Source organism: Canis lupus, chromosome 2, assembly GCF_048164855.1.
Source record: "Canis lupus baileyi chromosome 2, mCanLup2.hap1, whole genome shotgun sequence".
In the NCBI taxonomy this organism is placed as follows: Eukaryota; Metazoa; Chordata; class Mammalia; order Carnivora; family Canidae; genus Canis; species Canis lupus.
Genome location: NC_132839.1, coordinates 35,504,951 through 35,527,137, shown reverse-complemented (window position 1 = coordinate 35,527,137; position 22,187 = coordinate 35,504,951). Strand labels below are relative to the sequence as shown.

The 22,187-nt window shown below is 35.8% G+C and overlaps 1 protein-coding gene across 5 annotated transcripts in view; it reads right to left on the bottom strand.

Annotated features, from left to right (window-relative positions):
• GABRB3 (gamma-aminobutyric acid type A receptor subunit beta3) overlaps window positions 1–22,187 on the bottom strand; it is a 225,538-nt gene that overhangs the window by 17,037 nt on the left and 186,314 nt on the right. For all 5 annotated transcript variants that reach the window (XM_072795444.1, XM_072795446.1, XM_072795442.1 and 2 more), the window contains 2 exons: window positions 21,162–21,299; window positions 3,127–3,279 (listed from right to left, as the gene is read on the bottom strand). In XM_072795444.1, the coding sequence (XP_072651545.1) occupies window positions 3,127–3,279; window positions 21,162–21,299 (291 nt within the window). The remainder of the gene's footprint in view (window positions 1–3,126; window positions 3,280–21,161; window positions 21,300–22,187) is intronic.

Genomic DNA, 22,187 nt, shown 5'->3' with positions numbered 1-22,187 from the left:
AAAGATACTTTATTTCTCTTGTTTGTGATCAAAATAATGTGGCCTAAATTAGTTTAAATTTTCCCTTTTAAAAAGGCCAGTACTATTATTCACTGATAAGTGGACTTCAGGGTTTGAGGAAGACCATCTAATTACAACTCTGAACTTTGCAGTCTCATGGCTTGTAACACTAACAGTTCAACAGATCTGGGCATCAGCCCCTGATCATTAGAAGCAGAAAACCCTGAAGCAAAGAGAACAGAATGCAACACAGCTTTCTGAAGGACCAGTGTTTCCGTTCTCAATAGAGAGACAACCTCAGACAGCTGTATGTCCAACAGAGCCCTGAGCCAGAGAGGGTACTCCATGAATGTCTTTGCTGAACACCCCTCTGCACAGACCTATACCTCTAAGATCTCATTTAGAAATGAGGTGCAGTCATCATGGTACAGTTATTCAGGAAGGATGCTGATAACAGCACTCAAAGCATTTTAAAAGGCGTGGTACAAGACAGGACAGGTGGAACGGGGATGGGGGGAGAAGGATTTCTCCAATTAAAGCCCCCAAGTCATGGCCGTATCTTCTTAAAGAAGCACAGAGCACATTAGCATTTTAAAGATTCTGGGATCCCTTGATAATAATAATAGTAATAATTCTTGCTTAGTTTTTTTCTTTTTAATCCTTGATTTTTTGAAATGTAACAGATAAAATAACTCTTGCATGTACTGTTATTGACACCATAGGGATCACCTGTAGCAGTTAAGGGGAAGAACCCGGGAGTCAGATTAACTGTATTAAAATCGTTCTTCTGACTCTTAGTATATCACTTTGTACCAGTTATGTAGCTTCTCTGTACCTAATTTTCCTGCTCTGTAAAATGGGAACAATAACATTGCTTATTGTGCTATGCATATTCTGCAGAACATTTGATAAAGTAACCCCACTGACAGCCTTGCAGAGAATCTGCCATCTGAGTATTTGGTAAATTTCGCTCTTAATGATTATTGTGCTGCTGTTATCTGGTGTTCATGACCCTATGACATACTTTTCCTTAAGTAATTGGAGGTGACCTGGTGACAGGATCGGAGATCCTGTTGTGCATAGGCAGAAGGTGGAAGAAAGGGAGTGAGCACACTGGTATTCTACACTGAGAGCTGGACCTGTTGGACTGTTGTCTACTCAGACACTGTGGCCCTAGGGGCACAGCTGCCTTCAAGACTCTCAGGCCTCAGGTTCATCCTGACACTGGCAAATGCCCATTCACTTTGGCCTCTTTACTCACATATGCCTCCCAGACTTGTGACATCAGTCAGAACCTGGCATTCCTCTAGTGGTGAAGCCTAAGCAACTCTGGGCAGACCATTTCTTTGTCCTCGCAAAGCCACAACAAAATGATTTAGGTATATAATCATAAGGTTGTGCTGTCAGAAAAAGTGAAATCTACTTTCATATACTATAATGAGGTTGGGTTAACTACAACTCACTTCAGATAGATTATTTAATATTATGGAAGACAGTGTTTTACAATTAAGGAGCTATAGAACTTGTATATCTTGAAATTTTAGAAATTCACATTTTCAGTACACCTCACTCCTACTGATGCCAGATAATTATAGTTTTTTTGCTGCTTATCTTTCTCTATTTCAATAATGACAAATTTTCCAACACCAATTCAATGTGAAACTCAAGAAGCTTTAGCTTCAAGTCTCTATCTGCATAGACCTCACTCAGGCTTGGGGTGGGGTCCTAGAAATTTTATATTTGTTTATTTTATATTCTCTTTCTTAAAGAGAGACTCTGAAATTGTAGAAGCCAACAGGTCTGCAAAACTTAGATCTTCCCCTTCAAATACACTTTAGGTCGGGCTTTTCCAGGTGCAAAGAAAAGAAAATAATTTAACAAAGAGTAATCTAGTAGCATTAAAAAGAAAACGGAGGCAAAACTTACAGAAAGGACTAATGCTACAGGGTAACTTCCACAGGCCATAGAAGAATCCTGGAGATCTTTATTAGGGTTGGTTTTCTTACCACATCCATTAAAAATATATAACAATTTAGGACTTTTAGTTTTTTATACTTTCTTCTTCTCAAATTAGCTTTATATTCACCTAACACTTTTAGGAATAGTTACCTGATTCCCTATGTGTTAATCTAATCTTGAATATGACTCTGCAAGCCACCCAGGAGTCTAAACCAGACATCCACATACACACATGTACACACATTTTCCTAGGGGAAAAAAGTATCAATTAACTTGAAGTCCCGTTACAAGATGGAAAACAAACAAAACAAACAAAAAAGAACAAAAAAAAGGAAAAAAGAAGGATAACTGGAACCCTAAATTGTCATAGTTCTCTGTAAGCTAATTTACCAGTGAATGTATTGATAATTATTTTCCATCAATTTTTAAAAGTATTATTGATAATTTTGCTTTCAGGAATTGAATTCAAGCCTACCAGAAAAGGTATATACTAGATGATTGTTCTTCAGCTCTATACTTATCTAAAATATACTTAAATGATTATTTTGTCCATGCAGCTTTATAATAATTAGCTGAATAGAGAATAATGTTTTTTAAAATATAAGCCTTCCTTTAATAATATAAAAATAGAAATATTATTGGAACCTATAAAATATACTGTACATCAGCTAATAATCCAGTTGCCAAATGACCAGTGGCCAGTATAGATCTCTAGAGCTCTTGAGAATCACTGAGAATCTAATCACATATTTAAATGCTCATTAAATTGTGTAATTCCAATTATATGTTATAATATTTGATTATTTTTCTGACTTAAAAAAGATGAATGCCCAATTGATCAAGTCTTTTTTCTGGGCCACAGAACAATTTTGAACAGGAGATGTTAAGCCTTGCTTTAAAATTAGTGTCAAAATAGTTTTATTATAAAAATATTTGGCAAGCATATTTTCTCTTTCATAGTCATGAAAATTCACATTTAAGCCTTATAATTAAATTAACACATGAAGGGAATTGTGCATGAAACTACTGTTTCAAGATTAAAACTGTATGGGCAAGACTGGTCATGATGTAAAAAAATTATAGTTGAACTATAGCCTTTGAACTTCCTTAATACTGTAATGATAAGGTTACTTTACATTTTAGATATCATTTTAAAATAGCACATACCAAGGGCAACTCTAGCCGCAGATGCATCATAATTGATCCAGAAGGACACCCATGAGAGAATTGTAATTAGTATAGAGGGCATGTAAGTCTGGAGAATGAAGTATCCAATGTTTCTCTTCAACCGAAAGCTCAGTGAGAGCCGAGGATAGGCACCTATGGTAAACAGACAAAGATTACACTGAAGAAAAAGCATGGCAGACAAAAGAGTTTGCTTTGACCTCCATGGTTCAACAGCATGCATTTGAAAAGCCCATGACTGAGGGGTGGCCCATGCAATATGCTTCTGTCTGCCTAATGGCATTTATAGAAGAACTGGGCGAGGAGTCCATTTCAGTCTATAAGAAAACAATGAGGGTACTCTTCTAAAGCCAAGTGCTCACCTGAGAACTATCTCTGGGAAAATACTGAGAAAATTTTTGGCTTAGAATACAGAACCATGCCAAGTGTCTTGTTTATTGTTTAATTAATGACTGTTTTCTTCTCCTTTGTAAATAGGGGAGATTTGGCTCAAGGTCTTACTGGGCAAAATGGCTTTTAGTCCCTTCAGCCCATCTGGAGCAACACTGTACACAGATATTTGAATTACTGATCCTCTTCTAAGGACATCTCAGAGGTACTCTGGAGAGGCACAGAAGCCAGTCCAATCTTACAGAAGGTGGCAGTGTACACTGTGATACTCTACTCTGACTACAAAAAAGACATTAAGGAGAGCCTCAGAAAGCACCTTGTCCACTTTCTTGTGAGTCCCAGTGCTAATGTGATGTGTGCAGCCCACTTAGTACACTTTTGGAACCCCACCATCACAGATATAAGAAAACAGCCCACTCATTAATCATGCCACATTTAGTTTTGTATTTGACTTCTCTGTTTGCTTTTGCTTTTCTTAGAGCAAAGCAAGGGTAGGCTACATTTTCTCCTACCCACTTCAACTGTCCACATTATCAGTCCCTGATAATTATCCACATTATCAGTTCCAAACCTCCCAGCTCCCGATCTATATTCTAATGAAGCTGCTGGAAGGTCAAATAGTGAAAACTCAATGATTTTCTCTAATCACCAACTTCCTTGCCTCTTTCCCTCTCACTGTCACTGATGGATGATGCTCCCTTCCTGAGATTGTTGTACCTTGCTTCTCTTGACCGTTTTCTATTCCAAGACTGAGAAGCTCCTATTCTCCCCCTGCACCCATATATATGCATTCTCCAGACTTTATTCCATGTCCTCTTTGATTTTATCCCTATATACTTTTCTTTAGCAATCTGATTCACTCATATGACTACTCTATGTTAAAGATGAAAGACTTTTATCTCCAACCTTCTACTTTGGCATCAACCATTTTCAGCCAGAATTATATAAGGGAGAAAATAAGTTACCTAAGAGGCCTAAGCACCTAAAGGCTGACAATCTGTGAAATTTCCTCCAGTTGTCTGTGTGTGTATAATTTTTTTTTATGTAGCTCCGATAAAATGTATACAGCATACTCTCATCAGAGCATAAATATTTTCATACTTATTTCAAATTATTTGTAAACACAATTTAAAATTCTTCCAAATTTTCCTTCAAATATACACATATGTACTCAAGTTTATAAATACATTTTCCTGAATGCTACAAATTTAGGTTATTTCCATTTTTATAAAACTGTAAATAATATTCTTAGGAATATCTTTGACTAGTCCTTTTGCTGTATTTGGACTTATTTCCATAGGATGAATATGCCAAGAGAGGAATTGCTGGGCCAATGTTTAGGCTTCTGATATTTAATGCTAAATTGCATTGCCAAAGAATCATAAGAGTGTACACACTACTATAAGTACTTTATAGAACTATCTCACCCTGTAAACATGACAATGTTCCATAATATTTCTTAAAAATAACTTTCTCTAATTTTTTTGGGAAAAATTTGTCCTTTTCAATCACTATCTTTAATTTTATACTTCCTAAATGTTTGTTTTTCCTCTGTATGTAATCTTATAATGATTTGATTCATTCTTCTCATTTTTTATTCCACTTATTGTTTTTACTTATTCAAGTTCTTTTGATACTATTCCTTGTTTGTATTGTCTTCAAGCATTTTCTCAGTTGTTTTTTTTTTAATTTTTATTTATTTATGATAGTCACACAGAGAGAGAGAGAGAGGCAAAGACATAGGCAGAGGGAGAAGCAGGCTCCATGCACCGGGAGCCCGATGTGGGATTAGATCCCGGGTCTCCAGGATCGCGCCCTGGGCCAAAGGCAGGCGCTAAACCGCTGCGCCACCCGGGGATCCCCTCAGTTGTTTGTTTTAAAGCCTGTAATGGATTTGAGTGGGGGACATATAATACTTAATTTTTTTTGTATATAGAATTTATTCATTCCATTTTTTCCTTGTTATTTTAATATTTAATTTTTTTAATTTTTATTTTTTAATTCAAGTTAAGTTTGCCAACATATAACACCCAGTGCCAGTCCATCAAACGCCCTCCTTAATGCCCATCACCCAGTCATCCCATGCCCCCCACTCTCCTCCCCTTCTGCAACCCTTTGTTTGTTTCCCAGAGTTAGAAGTCTCTCATGGTTTGTCTTCCACTCTAATTTTTCCCCACTCAGTTTCCTTCCTTTCCCTTATAGTCCTTGTTATTTTTAAGACTTGTTTTTTAGGCTTACATAAGTTCACAATAGAAGTTTAACCACAAGCCTACTTTTAGGTTGATAATTATTTCAGTGCTTAATATGAAGTGTGCATGTACACTGATTTTTACTCTGCAAACAGCTAACCAATCATCCCAACATCATCAATGGAATAAAGCTTCCCTTGACATAGGTTTGAAAGATTCTATTATTGTTTTATACTACATTTTATGTATATGTGGATCATTAGCATGATGTGCCATTGAGCCGGGTTAGAGCCTCATTGTAGGCCTTCCCATCTCCAGATCCCTGGCCCTGTATTCCATCCACAGATTCCTGAGGCACAGCATGGACACTCTCTGTCAACCCATACTCAATATTTTCTATGGCTCACTGTTTCCTATAAAGGTCCAAATATGCATCTGGGAATTTTAGTTTCTCCAAAATATTTTCTCAAATTAACTTCAGTTTTATTTTCCACTATATTTCTTCATTAAGCAGATCATTTTGTAGCACAAAGAGTGTCCTCACTGCCTCAAAATAATTGTCCATATTTCCTGTCTCTTCAGGACATTCACTCTTCCATCATTATTAAAGGTCTTTCCTTATCCATACTCCAAAGCCTTGGTCAAATGCTACCTTTTCCATGAATTCTTTCTTCTTTCCTCCAAATGGAAGTGATTAATTACCTTCTTGAGTCATTTTTTTTTTATTAAAAGTATACTATTTAGTAAGACAAGATCTTCCTTGGTAAGTTGGACAGTGCTGAAGGCAGAGTTTGCAAAGTGATGTATTTTTCATATACTGTGATGCCTATGTAAATATTTAAACTATCACAGGTTATTAACAAATACATCTGTCTGCATGAAAATAGGAGTATTTGGTTTATATGACTCTCTAGCAAGTTAAATACTCAAAACACTCAATACCTTTACTGAATCTTAGATATCATATCCTTTAGCAAGCTCAATATCTTGATTGAAGTAACTTTAATGTTGGATCTTACTTTGCAATTTCATGGCAATCTCATACTTTATATGTCACTTATAATTTGCTACTCTTATTTCAGATATGTCTCCCTATATCCACTATACTTGGAATAAGTTTTGTATTCAACAGGATAGGTTGGCTTATGTTGCAGTAACAAAAGGTCCCCCAGATATCAGTAGCATAAAACAAAGATTTTATTTTTCCTTATGCTACATATCCACTTAGTATCTGGAACACTGCTTGATATTGTAGTAGACGTGCCACACTACTTCCCCTCCCATTTTCTTGTCTAGAGCAAGTCTTTTTGTCAATCTTTATGTCACAAGAGAACAGTTTAGTTCACTCCTACAAGAGAGCAGCAAATATTTTTTGATTAATAATGTAATCTGTCATATTCCCCAACTTTCCATTTTCCAAGTCAACTTTTTAACCTTTTCCAAAATGTAACATCTTCAGGGAAATTATTTCCAATAGAGGCAAATATTGATATCTATGCAGTAAAGTGCAACTGACACTGTTGGGAATTTTCCCTAATTCCATGGAGGCCAATGACATGAATGCATAGTCAAACATTTAGAAGATCACCATAGACCTTGAGGAAGGGAATACTAATCTGATTTCAGAAAGACCTTAATCTCTGAAAATTTTCCAATATATACCACAAAATTTAGAATAACAGAGTTTATAACACAGAATTTAGAATTAAGAAACATATCATTTTCTTATGTGTATGTATATTATGCAATATATTCTACTTGTTGAAATTGAAGTGCCACTTCAAATCAAAAAAAGTTTTAGGTTTTCATCATATGCCCCATCCATTCCAGTCTCATAATTCCAGAGGTGGGAATGAAAATTGGAGCAGACAACAAAGATTAAAAAGAAAACAGTCTATGTTCTCAATTAGTTCCAATTAATCCTTGTCGAGAGAGACTCATACACACTAACCTTGGTAAAACAGAGGTAAGAGTCACACTGGAGATACAAAAATATTTTAGAGCATGAGATTTGGTGATGCAAGAGAAGTTTCATGGTATTTGAACTGAGATACTACTATTCTTTGTTTAAATAAAATTTTTTTGATGTAAGGATATAGGAGCACCTTCAAAGTAAAAGATCCAGCTGGGCCAAATGAAGAAAATACTTTCAATCTGACATGAGAAAAAGACCTCAGAATGTTAATAAACACAAGAATTCTCAGAGATGTTGAGACGTGTTCTAGGCCAAGCCTTTGCCGTTTGATATGCATCTTAAAGAGGACATAAAACTCTTTTTTTGTAGCTCTGTTATACAAAGTCATTACACTGCAGGGAAAACGCCATGATGTATGCTGTATCTGTGGAAAAACTCTCCACGTGATCATAGCTAGTGGTTAATAAAGTTGAGAGGTAGTGAGTCAGCTACATCAAGACATACCCTTCAAAACAGCAATAGAAGCTGAAAAATTACAGTAGAAAGATGCAAACGCCCTAAAGCCTGTGTGCCAGTGCAGATGTGGTCAGGTTCCCAAGTAGATGCTGAGCCAACAGACAGAGGAACAGTCCCTGAACACAAATGCATTGTTCCATTCAGGGCTTCCTTGGCAAAACTACCTATTGAAGATGCTGATCTCAACCATTTCTCCCTAGATGCATTAAAAATTACGCCAAAACAAGGCTCTGGATATTTAATTTGGCTTAAATTAGTATTGCTCTCTAAAGCATTAATATTGTTGAAGAACTCACAAAAAATGTTGACGTACAGTATTTTGTCACCTTTGTGGAGGGAGAGAGTCACTTAAATGTGTCCATAAAGTAATAAGCTATTATAGCAACTGCAACAAAGCTGACCTATACACATCTCTCTTTCTTTTTAAGGTGGCCACAGTGAGGGACTCTCGCACCATTGCCTAAGAAGCTTCGTGAGCTTTCAGTGATGCTCTTGGGTTTTGTTTTTTTTTTTAAAGATTTTATTTATTTATTCATGAAAGACACACACACACAGAGGCAGAGACACAGGCAGAGGGAGAAGCAGGCTCCTCGCAGGTAGCTTGATGCGATACTTGATCCTAGGACTCCAGGATCACAGCCTGGGCGGAAGGCAGGCACTCAACCACTGAGCCACCCAGGCTTCCCTGCTCTTGAGTTTTTATCATGCTATCTCATTCATTTATAATCTACTTTTTCACATCATAATATAACCTAAAATTCAAAGTAGTGTTAGGAATTTTCTTGCTCTCATTACAAGTGCTCTTAATTATTTTATGTTCAAAAAAATCCATGAAGGGAAGGATATATATGAAGAAAGAGAAAGAGAGAAAGAGAGAAACAGGACTGGAGCTCAAAAAATTGTTTTCAGATTGTTTCAATAGGCATTGATTCTCCTTCTGATTCTCCACAGTAAAATCAGAATGTCATACCACATGACTTTGAAGCAAAGAGTGGAAGTGTCTAAAGAATCTAGTTTCAGCCTCATGGTTTATTGGGAATATTGCTTTGGGAAGTTGATTACCCTATCAGGCCCTCGGTTTCCTTGTGTTTAACCTGAGCAAGAATATCACAAGGTTAAAGAAAAAAAAGATGTTACACTTCATAAAAATTACAGACTATTAACCTGTAAAGAAAATCATCAAGAAAATAAAAAGACAAACTGAAGAAAGGGAGAAAATAGTTACAAATCATACATCTGATATGGAATTTGTACCTAGAATATATAAAGAATGTTTATAAAAAAGACAATCCAATTTAAAAATGGACAAAGGACTTGAATAGACATATCTCCAAAGAAGAAAGTGTCTAATATCACATAAAAAGATGCTTGACATTATTACTTATTAGAGGAAATGCAAACAAAACCACAAAGAGATACCATTTCACATTCACTAGGATGACTACAATCAAAAAGACAGAATACACTATTTGGTAATTCCACTACTGGGTACTTATTCAAAGAATACAAAAATACTAATTCAAAATGATAGATAAACCTCCATGTGCAACATTATTTATAATAACCAAGATATGAAAGTAACCTAAGTGCCCATCAATATATAAATAAAGAAGGTATATATTTGGTATATACCATACCATACATATTTCATACACATACAATGTATATATATGTATATAAGATGTATAATATATTTATATAATGGAATTTTACTCCGCCATAAAAAAGAATAGATCTTGTCATTTGCAACATGTGTGGGCTTAGAAGATATTATGCTAAGTAAAATAAGTCAGACAGAGAAAAACAAATACTGTAAGATTTCACTTATATATGGTATCTAAAAAAAACCCCTCTAAATAAATAAGTAAACAAATAAACAAACATTGCAGAAACAGACCCATAAATAAAGAGACTAAGCTGGTGGTTGTCAGAGGGGAGAAGTGTGGTGGATGGGCAAAATGGGTGAAGGGCAGTGGGGGATACAGGTTCCCAGTTATGGAATAAATAAATAACAGGGATGAAAACACAGGGGATATAGTTAACAGCTGACAGATGGTAGTTACATATGCGGTGACCATAGTATAATGTATAATGTATGGAACTGTGAAATCACGAGGTTGTACACCTGAAACTAATGCAACTTTGTGTGTCAACTATTTTCAATTTTAAAAAAGACAATAACAAGCGTCGATGAGGGTATAAAGAAATCAGAACCTTTGTGTACTTCTTGTGGGAATGTTGCATGGTGCCATCACTTTGGAAAACAGTATGGCAGTTCTTCAAAACGGTTAAAAATAGTTACCATATTACCGAAGCCCCCTAAGTATATGCTTATGAGAAATGAAAACATATCTGTAGAAAAACTTGTACTTGAATGTTTAGAGTAACCTTATTCTTAATATCAAAAGGTGGAAAGAGCTCAATCAATGTTCATCAACTGATGAATGGTTACACAAAATGTGTTATATTCATACAATAGAATTTGTTATTCATCAATAAAAAGAAATGAACTATTTATATATGTCACAACATGGATGAACCTTGAAAACATCATGCTAAGTGAAAGAAGCCAGTCACAAAACGACCATATACTGTATGATTCTCTTTATATAAAATACACAGAACAGGCAAATCCACAGAAGCATAAATTGGATTAGTGATTGCCCAGATTCAGGGGAAGTGGATTGGGAGAAATGAGGAGTGCCTGCTAATGGGTATGGAGTTTCTTTCTGAGTTGATGAAACTATGCTGAAAGTGAGTACAGTCATGATTATACAACTTTGTAAACACACTAAAACCACTGAACTGTATCATTTAAATGCGTGAACTACATGGTATATAAATAGTATTTTAGATAAATCTATTACAAAGAACAAAGAATACCTACTACATATATTTTAATGGAAATTAAATGGCTTAATTTATATCAAGTAACAAGCATACTATGTGGCTCCAATACACATTTGATAAATACAAGTTGCTTTTTCCTTTCTGTTGCTTCCTCTATGGTGCCTTCTGTGCTCAGGATTCTATAATCTAAAAATTTTTTTTTACCACTGAACATTTAAAAAAAATTGTGCTGGAGGTTCTAAAAGTAATTCCAAAAGATAAAGGTAGCCAAGAATTATTTTTGCAAAGGAGGTGTGGGGCAATCAATTTCTGAAGAAATCTGGCTTACGTCATGAGAAATGTTTCACAGGTCAGGAGCCAGTAAAGGAAAATGATTTCATAGCAGTGCTAAGGTTTCATTTAGCATTGAGAGTAAGCTTGCTCTGGTCCCACCATTTTGGACTAAAGGATTAGCATTGGCTAGGAAGCACAAGTGAATTGTCTCTTAGAACCCTTCTAACAATAGTCAATGGGGGAAAAAGAGAATGGGAATTTGTCTCTAGAATCTAAGGTTAAATCACATTATAAATAGGATTGAGATGATAATTCCTTCTTTTAATGTTTTACATAATACTTTCTCTAGACCTATAGTAGATATTATTTACCAACCCAATGGAAACTATTTGATCACAGACAGGGCTTTAGTTTACTGAAGCATGGAATTAACAGTGGACTTTAGAAAAAATTAAGTGGATCTATTAACAGTGTGACATACACACTTTAAAAATACTTGTAATTTGCCATAACCATTAATGAAAAGCAAAATAGTATTGTGAAAATTGATTTTTGAAAAATAGAAAATTCACATATCTTAAGAGAAATGTTTCACTATCATTCATTTTGGGATCCTTCTCTTTTTCTTTGTCTTAATCTTGGCAGAAGTATTTTGGAATGAAGCCAGAAGATATCAGTCCAAATGTACCCCAGAAAAAAAGGGAAGAAAAATAAAAATGCCACATAACTAAAGAAGCATATTAAATAATCTGTTTTTCATGTATCTAGCAAAAATTTCAGTCTCATTTAGCTCACACAAAACTAAAAAGTTAGAAGCAAATTTCAAGTTTGGTAAAACATATCCCAAATTTTGCTGGTCAGTAAAATATACCTTTAAGACCAAAACAAAGGAAAAAAAAGACCAATACAAAGGATGAAGTCTCAACCTGATTTCCAGAGTGATATTTAAGGAGCTCTTTGATTATTAGCTGGATATATTTATTTTGAAATAAATTTAATGTAATATTTCTTTGAACTTGATTCTCTTACCAACTGCTAATTCAAGTGCTTTGCTTTTTTCTCCCCATAGCTTTTTATTGTTACAACCAAGGACTCAGACCTCCTTTGAGCTTTAGAGCACCTCTTCAAGAGCACACTGTTTGGGCTAAGTGTTTCCTCTACATAATGTTATTGGAAAAATACAGAATTAGATTTTCCAAAATGTGATTGCAAAATGTATCCTAATTGTTTTCTTTTTTATTCTCATGTATTAATAGTCTGAACTAAGTAAGAATTAAATATCAAAACAAGTGTACTTCTTTCCTGAAAAAATAAAGAGGAGTAGAAAAAAAACCTCATGATATTTGAGTATTATGAAATATGTAACATTTCCACAGGAAACAACTAGAAGAAAACGGACAAAATTTAAATCCATCTCCCTAAAGACATTGGAGAAATAGCAAGCCAGTAATAATATGGGCCAGGGTCTAGGAGAAAAAAGAAACAGAAAAGTGAGCCACATTTCAGGTATGAAACATGTATTTTCTAGAAGAAAAAGATGAGAAGCTAAGTGAGACATTTGACAGATTCATGGACCAACAGCAGACACTAGGGACAGAGAACATCAAGTAGGGATTCCAGAGTTCTAACCAAGATGTAAACCAGAAGGATTAACACATACAAAAGGACTGAATCTAAACTCAGAATTACTGTCCTAGATTGCTAATGCCTCCAGCTGTCTCACAGAGGTAAGCATAGATCCTCTCTGAAGAAAGAAGACATCATCATAGACTTTGCATTTTATCCATAATTTCCCCATGGGGAATAATAACAGATTAAACACAAATGAAGAGAACACTTTTGGACTGAAAGATACATCAGAAGAAAATTTCGAGAGTGAAGCATGAAGAGAAAATAAAATAAAAATTTCAAAAGGGAGAATGAGATATACAGAAGATATAATGAGAAGATCCAATAATGGAATTGTAAAATTGGAATTAAAATTGGAATCCTAGATGAAAAATAGAGAAAGAGACTAGAGCAAAGACAATGATGTCTAAGAATGCTTCAAAAGTGCTAGAAGACTTGAAGCCAAAGATTCAGGAAGGTCTACAAATCCCAGTTAATCATAATTACCAATGAAATAAAACAAAGAGAAAAAAATTAAAAAAAATCCTAGAGGCGGAAGATAATCAGATTAATCTAAAAGCACCAATTAGACCAACAAAGATCTTCTCAATAGAAGGGTGGAAGCCAAAGACAAGGAAATAATATCTTAAAATGGAAAAAAAAAATCTGCCAACCTAAATTTCTAGAACCATCCTATAAGAAGATATGACCTAGGTCATAAACAGTTAAAAAAAAAAAAAAAACTAGAAGAAATTTGAGATCATGAGACTCAGACTAAAGAAAATATTTTAAAAATGTTTTTTAGGAAAAAAAGTTCTTTGGGCAGAAAGAAACATTTACAGATAGTTACTTGGGATAGAAGAAGAAGAATGAATAATAAAGAAAAGAGGACATTTATAATTATATCTAAGTGAATATTTAACAACAATAATAGTATCACACAGGGTTGTAAATATCTATGAAATTATAGACATAATGACAATAGCGTATGTAAGTTAGAATGAGGAAATAGTGAGTCAAAATGCACAAAAGTCTCTACGGCACAAAAGCCAAGTGAAAGAATGCTCCTAGTAGCATTAGTCTTAAGAGGTAAAAAGACCATTTTAGATAAAGTATCTCATTCATTTGGGGAATATAAAAAATAGTGAAAGGGAATAAAGGGGAAAGGAGAAAAAAGAGTGGGAAATATCAGAAAGGGAGACAGAACATGAGAGACTCCTAACTCTGGGAAACGAATAAGGGGTGGTAGAAAGGGAGGTGGGTGGGGGGTGGAGGTGACTGGGTGACGGGCACTGAGGGGGGCACTTGATGGGATGAGCACTGGGTGTTATGCTATATGTTGGTAAATTGAACTCCAATAATAAATAAATTTAAAAAAATAAATTATCATTAGTAACAAACACGTTAGCAAGGTTGTTCAATAAGAAATCTTTGTTTTCCTACACATTAGCAACAAACAAGAAACAATGTTAGAAATTTTTGCCATCTGTAATCACATTAGAAAACATCAAACATCTAGAGAAGTGAAACAAAAGGGTGCAAGATTTCTATACAGAAAACCCTAAAATGTTATTACTACAAATTAAAGAAGATCTAAATAAATGGAGATAAAATATATATACGGATTGGAAAAATTATAACCATGTGCCTTTTCACCAAATTCATTAATGCATTGCTAACAAAAAGCCAGACCATTTTCAAGGTGAAAATTAATGATCTGATGATAAAAGTTACAAGGAAATGTAAAGGGCGCAAAATAAGTCAATAGTAAATAAAGAGTAAATAGTAAAGTTGATAGTAAATAGTAAATAAAGTATCTGCTCTACTTAAATCTTCAGTAACTAACACTGTGAGATAAGGGGTACAGAGATGGATAAATAAACCCATGGTACAAAAGCAGATCTATGTACATACAAACAATTTATGACAAATATGTTGCTGAAAAGCAATGGTGGTATGGAAAATAATAAACCTGATCCATACTCCACATCACTCACAAAAATCAATTGCAGGTAGACTATAGGTCTCCATGTAAAAAAGTACATTTTTGCAACATACTGTAACCTATAACAAACTTGCATCTAAAATGTAAAAATAACTCAAATAAATTAATGAGAAATAATTCACAATAGAGACTTGTACAAGTGATTTACAAAAGAAGATCACCAAATAACCAATAAGGAAAGGTGCTCAATCTCACTATTACTCAGAAAAATGTAAGTTAAAACCACAAAATATCACCTAACACCCAGCAAGTGACTTCCATGTGAAATGTTAGCAAGGTTGTGGGGCAGAAGAAACACTAATGTCTTACTGGTATGAATGCAAATTGGTAAAACCAGTTTGGAAAACAGTATGGCATAATCATTAAGCTTGAACATTCACAATTACAGTTCCAAGTATACACTCAACATTTGTGTGTGCATATAATTTACAAAAAAGAAAAGAAAAGAAAAGAAAAAGCCAAGTGAAAGAATGCTCCTTGTAGCATTAGTCTTAAATAATCACCTGCAGTAGAGTGGATAAACAAAATGTGGTATACTTGCACAGTAATATAACAACAAAAATAAATGAATACAGTGACATGGATGGATTTCATAAACACAATGTTCAGTTAAAGAAGACAGTCAAAAATTAATTCACTATTATGCCATTAAATAAGGTTCAAAAACACAATATTAACTATATTGTAACAAGACAGTGGTTTCCTTTGAGAAGGAGAAGGTGAAGCAATTAGAAGTCATAGTGAGGATTTTGGGGTTCTGATAACATTCTATTTTTTTAACTAATTGCAGTTATATGATTGTTCACTTTCTGATAATTCACTTACCTCTACGTTTATGCTTTTTTTAAAAAATATTTTATATATTTATTTACTCATGAGAGACACAGAATGAGAGAGAGAGAGGCAGAGATAGGCAGAGAGAGAAGCAGGCTCCACGCAGGGAGCCCAAAGCGGGACTCGATCCCGGGTCTCCAGGATCACGCCCTGGGCTGAAGGCAGGCGCTAAACCACTGAGGCACCCAGGGACCCCCACGTTTATGCTTTTTAAAAAAGATTTTATTTTTCTGTGAGAGACAGAGAGAGAGGCAGAAACACAGGCAGAGAGAGAAGCAGGCTCCCTGTGGGGAGCTCGATGTGGTACTCTATCCTGGGATCCCAGGATCACACCCTGGGCCAAAGGCAGAGGCTCAACCGCTGAGTTACCCAGGCGTCCCTACATTTATGTTTTAAGTGTTTATCTATGTGTGCTCATACAGAAAAGTTATAAAAGTTATCATTAAAGTAAAAAAGAAAAAATGATCTATATGCCTTTGTATAGAAAAAATAAAGCATGAGAAAAACTCTAACTTTTCCTAAGAATGTCTTGCGTAGTTGAAGTCTTTCAGAAGTCCTTAAAACTGGAGTTTGACAATTTACTTAAAATTCTCACATATTTTTTAATGAATTGGGATCTGTTTTCTTTAAAGACATTCAGCCATATATTTCTGGAAGATCCCAAATACTTCAGTAAACACATGTATATTTATTGTGTTTAAACAGAAATTGGATAAAAGAATGAAAATCTTTTCTTTATTGAAATTCCTGTTTGAATCACTGATTTAATTTCAGTAATTAGAATGTGATGATATAACATTTGCTTTGTTGAGTATTTTTGAGAGAATTTTTCAAACCCTAACTTTTAAATGTTAAGGATTATCAATTGAGAGCAGGCTTCAAAGTTAAGTTCAGTAAAAATTTCTTACATTACTCCTAAAGGCTTATGTGGAAGGCCAATATCTTTTCAGATTTCAATCAAAAGAATTTCAAAGACTAATCTAGTTTTGTACTTACTTTAAAAATACATTTTCAATATTTCCTGCAATTTTATCATAGATCCCTAATGGGTTCTTACAGAAGTAGATGACACCTTAAATAGAAATACATTGACTATAGTAAATACATTTTTATTTTAATGGTTAAGACAGAAAGAAAATGCCACGTCATCTCACATGTAGGTAACAAGCTGCAGGAGGGTGAGGATCCCCCTTTGCATTGTTTCTTGTCCTTCTCTATCCTTTTTATTCCAGCTTCCTTTTTCTTAGAAAGCCTATTCATACATGTTTTCAGGTTTGGCATCATCCTATAGACTGCAGGTGCCAAAGAATAATTTGAGTACTCACTTTATAAACTCGATCAATAAAAAGTATGAGACCTTGCAATTTGTGACACTTTGGATGGACCTAAAGGTTATAATGCCAAGTGAAATAAGTCAAACGGAGAAAGACAAGTACCATATGATTCATGTATATGTAAAATCTAACAACAAAACAAATGTAAAAACAATGCAGAAACAGACACATATATACAGAGAACAAACTAATGGTTGCCAGAGGTCGAGGGTGTAGGGGATGCATAAAATAGCTGAAGGAGAGTAGGAGGTACAAACTTCCAGTTATAGAATGAATAAGTCACAGTGATGAAAGGTACAGCATCGGGAGTATAGTCAATGCTATTATAGTAGCGTTGTACTGTGACAGATGGTAGCTACACTTGTGGCAAGCATAGCATAATGTATAGAGAGCTGTCAAATCATTATGTTGTACATCTGAAACTAATGTAACAATGTGTGAATTATACTTTAATAAAAAATTTAAATATAATTCTGGATCAAGAAGGAATATTTGTCATAGATCCAGGACCTTCCAAGAAATCTAGTAGATTGAAATAGTGAATGACATAATAATGAGCCTAATGAGAATAATTTATTTTCTTTTTCTCTTTGATTTTCAAGAAGAATCTATATTTGGGGTTTGGGCATTTTGTGAAAATCTTGAGCACCTGGTTATGAGTCAATAAATTAATTCAGAAGATCGTTATTGCATGCCTTACATATATGAAAATGAGGGTAATATTATTTGACAGAAATTAATAATGTTTGACAGCTGATAAAGGAATGGTACAGTCAATGTGTAATTCAAAGTTTTCCAAAGGAAAATGATAACTGATAGACCCTTTTAAGGAAAGCCAAGTGGACAGGTTTGAACGGTCCATTGAAAACGTCCTGGATTTGGAGAGGAAAAATGGGAAGAAAATATGTCAAATGTGGGCTGTATCAGAAACAAAAGTCTTTGGGCATAATGCAGTAGTATATGCATGGAGGAGAGAGAAAGAGTTAGATATGACAACTATGATGACATCTTCGTGCTGGGGACATTGTGAGCTAAACTGAGGAGGACAGGTTGATGCTACATGTGTATTCAAGGTGAAGGAGCCTGAATCCTATGCTGCAGACAAAGGCCACATCAAAGTGACGGAATTGAGTAATGGTTTCATGAAAATGGTATTACTTATCTAGCAGCAAAGTGCAGGTGAACAGGAAGGCAGAGGCACATTTCCTGCCACCAAAGATTTCTGGGTGTTGAATGAAATGATTTTGGGGCCTTGGATTAGGAATTTGGAGGCTGCCTCCGATCCCAATATCAGTTTTTAAAAACCTGCATAAAACAGTGGTCATCAAGAACACATGGCCCATTAGCAGACATATTAAGGAGAGAGTGGCATAGACTCTAAAGACGGATACTGTGGACATTATTTGTCATTCCAGCTATGTACTCAACTCACCTGTTTTGTAAAACTCTTTATAATATAAATACATAAAAGTGTAGAAAATGATCATTTAAGATAAAGCATAAAAAGACTAGTTTTTAAAATCCTTGCCATCTTTACAGCCCCCAAATGGGCAGGATAAGGGCAAGGAGGATAAAGCACAAAATCTCACTTGCATGATACTGAGAATGAACATCTCCCGAAATCTTGCACTCTATCTGCCTTGCTTGCTTCCTGAGTCGAGGCTCGCCTCCACACATTGTCCTGAAGACCTATGTGCCTGCCCCATGTTTACCTCCGGGCCAAAGTAGAGGTGGAGAGAATCACATTGAATCCTCATCACAGACTCTGTCTGCTCCAAATACACCTCCATGGCATTTGTTCTTATTCAACCCCCTTTTTGAGAATTCTATCAGGCTAGAGAATTCTTCAATCCAGTTGACTGATCAAAGTCTCATTAATTCAGAACACTTGTGGCAAGGGAAAGAAATCCGTGCCATATTTAATTTTAAAATAAATTTTAAACCACATGGCTTATGCCACTTTTTATGAATAGGCCAATTAGAATAATTATGAACTGTAAGTTCTTTTTTAAAAAGTTATTATTGAAGTACAGTTGACATACAATATAAACCTCTTTGAAGGTTTGAGAGGTTTGTAACTGCTATGGAATCCCTGGCTTATATCTTGCAAATGTCAGAACTTAGTAAGTGCCAGGAAGAAGACATACTACACTCTGATGTGCTGATGGCTCTATGCATAGTTTAACTATTATTCCCCACATCTGTAGTATCTATTTTTCCAGATATATGTGGGATATTTTCTACCATGTAAATACTTCAAAGAAAGGCAAAGACTGCACTTCGAAAAAAAAATTGTCCCTGACTGGTTTTGAGGTGGAGGATTCAGGAAGGCCATTCTAAGTGGTTGCATTTTCCCGTGGAAGAAATGCACCCTCCACACACACCTCATCCAGCTTTCTGATGAGGTTGCATAAAAATGCAATAAGAGATCCTCATGGCAGCACACTAATGGCCACAACAGTGATTTTTCAAGACCAAGGCAGACATGGGCATTTAATTCCATCAAAGGAATACTGCCCCTACACTCTGAACAGACCTTCTGCTCATACCACCTGGAGCATGCAAGTTTAAATCCCAGTTCTAGAAGAGGTAAATCATTTTATCTAATGCATTACATGGCAAATTTCTTGGTTGTAGAAAGCATTCCTTAATTGTAACCTCATATATTTGCTGGATTTTACTGCCCATCCAGGTGAGTACCTCTGGAGACTACAGGGATAGTTGTAGCACCTCTTGCAACAAAGAATAAAGTGGCACTGCATAAAAATGGCCTTGATTGATGTCTTAAATATTCAGACTTTTGTCTATACTTGGCATGTCCCTTTGGTTCTTAAAGGCTGGGGTGGAGAAGAGGGAAGCTGGCTCTTGACTCATTGTTCATTTACTCAGGGACAATTGCTGTATGCCTAGGTCATGTCAGGCATTATACAACATGGGGATAAAGCTAAACTGTGACTAGGGCAGGACCCTCTTAATGGAGATGTATCTTTGAGGAGAGAGGCACAGCAGAGCTAGACGAAGGTAAGTGCAGCATATTCGGAATGCACCATAGCCACTTAACTGAGCCTGGGGAGGCAGTGTGCAGGTGTGCAGGACACCAGGGTCAAAAAGCCTTCCCAGAGGAAGTAGCATCTAGATAAAGCTAAGGAATGAGTTGGAGGTGACCAAGTGAAGGGGAAATAGGTGATTGTGGGTCACAGGCATTCTAGTCAGAGGCAACAGGAAGAGAGAGCAGGCCTTCCTTGGGCTTCATGAATGCTTCATAAGACTAAAGCTAACTGCCAACTACTTGTTATTGTTCAACCAATATTGATAGGAGAAAGCTGAGGTGGGAGGTTCCAGCTCTGCCTATATTTAGCATTTCAACTCTGAGTTTGTAGTCTTTATAATACTTTACAATTTACAAAGCACTTTTACTTCTGATCTCAATTACAATATATGGCACTCAACAGGAATGCAAAGGTAACAAGAAAGCACTGCACAAATTAAAATACATATAGTTGCAATTTAATAAAACCTCAGCAAGGACAGACAGGAGAGCAGAACATACCTTCTCGTCTTTAGACAACTGAAACAAAGGTGACAATGAAACCTAGGCCAGGGCAACTTTAACCAGATAGTATCAGGAGATGATCATGTTTCAAGAGGCATCCCTAACTGAGGGTGGGCCAACTTCTTGGACCACCAGGGTAACTGCTACCCTAGAAGTGGGGAGAAAGTCTCTTATTTCTGGGAGGAGAACAACACCACTTCCTCAGATCTTCTTCCTTCCTCCCTACTTTCCTACCTTCCTGTTTACCTCCAAGGTCATCAATGGCCTCCAAACTGTCCAGAGATGAGACTGTCTAAACATGCATTGGTTAAATTTACTCTTAGTTTTTTAACTTCTCAATAATCAGCCCTTGAGTACATCTCCTTGTCAGGTGATCTTTCCTTCCCATCAAAGCTTATCAATCCCTTTAGATACAGAGAAAAGGAATACCTAACATGATCAATTATTGATGGTGGTATATCTTTGGTGACCCAATGCTATAAGTCAGTTTGACAGTTTCATTAGGAAACCATCACTGCCTACTCAGCCAGTGAGTGGACACAGGACTCACCTGTGGCAAAGACGACATTCCTTGAGACTAGACGATGCTCCACAATAGAGAACTGTGGGAGCTCAATCCTCTCCACTCCAGTGACAGCCTTATCGCCACCACGCCAGTAAAATTCAATGTCATCTGTAGTATAGCCATCTGCCAGGAGAGAAAGCAGGGACATGGCAGAAATAAAGAAATCATCATTTTATTTATGCAAGGCTAAAGAAACTATAACTAATAAAACTGATAAGATGAAATAACAGCTTGCTCACATTTGAAGTTTAGATTTGTTACATGTGCTCACCTATGAGAAAAAAAGTCATCAAAGAACTAACTTTTGAATATTTTTGGTACCTGTTCTGAAAAGAACTTGGGAGGCTGAATGCTCTGACCAGAATTTTGTTTGCAAATCCTAATTGTAGAGTTGGACTGGGCATTGCATAGAAATAAATTTAAAATATATATATTAACTGAAGATGACAGTTCTAAGGAAAAAGTGAAAACTCAAGTATAAAGAATTCTGGAAAGGCAACTCCTCTGAAAAGCTATGGAAAAGTTAAAACACTGAGAGTGAATTTAACCAATCAAGGTTTGATAATATCAGAAACTCTCAAGGAGGGACGCCTGAGTGACTCAGTGGTTGAGCATCTCCCTTTGGCTCAGGTCGTGATCCTGGGATCCTGGGATCAAGTCCCACATCGGGCCCCCTGCAAGGAGCCTGCTTCTCCCTCTGCCTGTGTCTCTGCCTCTCTGTCTCTGTCTCTCATCATTAAGTAAATAAAATCTTTAAAAAAAAGAAACTATGGGCAAAATAGTGTCCTCCTTGGCATTGTTGGATGGCTTCATCAGGTATTCCTGGCTATGAGGTTTGCCATCTATAGAAATGCCTTTTGTTGGGATACTCTTGGCCCTTAAAAGAGGAGGGTTTATTTGCTGGATTATAGCTCCAAGTCCAGCTCTTAGCACGGTGTTCATATTCACTTGGTAATCAATCAATCAATGCTTCTTCAGAATGAAGAAACAGGACAATAAAGGTTGACATTT